The sequence below is a fragment of the Pterocles gutturalis genome, unplaced genomic scaffold, assembly GCF_000699245.1.
Source record: "Pterocles gutturalis isolate BGI_N339 unplaced genomic scaffold, ASM69924v1 scaffold38760, whole genome shotgun sequence".
Taxonomy (NCBI): Eukaryota; Metazoa; Chordata; class Aves; order Pterocliformes; family Pteroclidae; genus Pterocles; species Pterocles gutturalis.
Genome location: NW_010142142.1, coordinates 1 through 1,384, shown reverse-complemented (window position 1 = coordinate 1,384; position 1,384 = coordinate 1). Strand labels below are relative to the sequence as shown.

Here is a 1,384-nt window from a genome sequence, read left to right as displayed (position 1 = left end):
CCTTCTGTAGCTGCCCTGCGCCTGACGCTCTCTGGTGCTGGGAGTGCTCCAGCCCTCAGGTAACGCTGTGTGTGGCTCCTGGGCTCTCTTCAGGGCAGATGAAGCTTCAGGGGTGCATGTCTCTCCCTTGGGATGTTGAGAGCTCACAGCTGCTTTGCCTGCAATAAAAGCACCAGAGAGAGGGGAGTGAGGTGTCCCATCCCACCCTGGGCAGCCTAGGCAAGGGACAGGCAGGAGGGCAGCAGCCCTGGGAGATGGTTCTGTCTTGGCAGGAGCTGGCAGAGCTCACTGAGGAGGAGTCCCTCACAGGGGTCCCACTGCTGGTGTTTGCCAACAAGCAGGACCTAGTAGCTGCAGCACCTGCAGCTGAAATTGCGGAAGGGCTGAGCCTCCACACCTACCGGGACCGGGAATGGCAGATCCAGGCCTGCTCAGCCTTGTCTGGGGAAGGAGTGCAGGTAGGAATGGGGGCCTGCAGGCTCTGCAGAGATGGGAGAGGACCCAAGGACCTGCCATGCTTTTGGGGCTGTGCTCATGCCTCTCTCTTTCCTCCAGGATGGGATGAACTGGATTTCCAGCCAGATCATGAACAGGAAGAAGTGAGAGCTGCAAAGGGCCACACTGGACTAAGCTGCAGGTCCCTCGGCCATGGCCAACCCCCCTGGTCCCTAGACTCTCCCCAAGGACTCTGTTGGGCCCTGAGCCTCAGACTGCTGTGCTCAGACGGGCTTCCCACACAGTCTTTTGTTAATCAGTTGGCTTCCCATGTCCCTGGGCTCCTCGTACCCCCTGACCCTCCTGCAGCCCCGGTACTGTCAGAGGGAAACACACCTCCCATTGTGTCAAGGGTTTGCATGCCTCCAGAACGAGAACTTGCTCAGGACTTGCCCATCCACACTGCTGGCACAGCCCACAGAGGCTGCGTGCTGCCCAGGGCACACTGGACACCCCACCATGGCATCGACTAGACCCTCAGATGTGGCACGTACAGCCAACCCCGTGGCACGTATCCCCCTCCGCTCCTGTAGGATTCGGGTGGTGCTCCCCCAGCCACGGCAGCCGGCTCAGGAAGGCTGCAGTTCAGTATCGTTCGCTGGCCAGAGGAACTCCCATGTGTGCACAGGACCTAGGACGGGCACGGCGAGATGGAGAGGGCCTGGCTGTGCAGTCACCCATGGAGGGATCCCACGGCCTGGCGACAGCCTGGCCTGCATGGCCTCCAGCCGCACTGCACAGGCCTCAGCGAGAGGCCCTGGGAGCACACCGCGCCACACACACCCCAGCTGGGGCTTCCTTTGCCCTCATGAAGATGCCCATCCCGAGGGCTGGAAGACGTGGCTCCCTGGCTACCGCCGCCAAGCGCCCAGGCCACTGAAGGGGGTGG

The 1,384-nt window shown here is 62.0% G+C and overlaps 1 protein-coding gene across 1 annotated transcript; it reads left to right on the top strand.

The window, feature by feature from the left end:
- The first annotated feature begins 254 nt into the window (after positions 1–254).
- On the top strand, positions 255–603 carry LOC104469678 (ADP-ribosylation factor-like protein 3). Its single transcript, XM_010084273.1, has 2 exons — positions 255–458; positions 556–603. The coding sequence occupies exons 1-2, from the start codon at positions 255–257 to the stop codon at positions 601–603; spliced, it is 252 nt and encodes an 83-aa protein (XP_010082575.1).
- Positions 604–1,384: the final 781 nt, after the last annotated feature.

Bases quoted from the DNA above. Each gene is read 5' to 3' on its own strand.
- LOC104469678 (XM_010084273.1), top strand. From the start codon at position 255: ATGGTTCTGTCTTGGCAGGAGCTGGCAGAGCTCACTGAGGAGGAGTCC. The intron at 459-555 runs GTAGGAATGGGG...TCTTTCCTCCAG, and splicing joins TGTCTGGGGAAGGAGTGCAG to GATGGGATGAACTGGATTTC.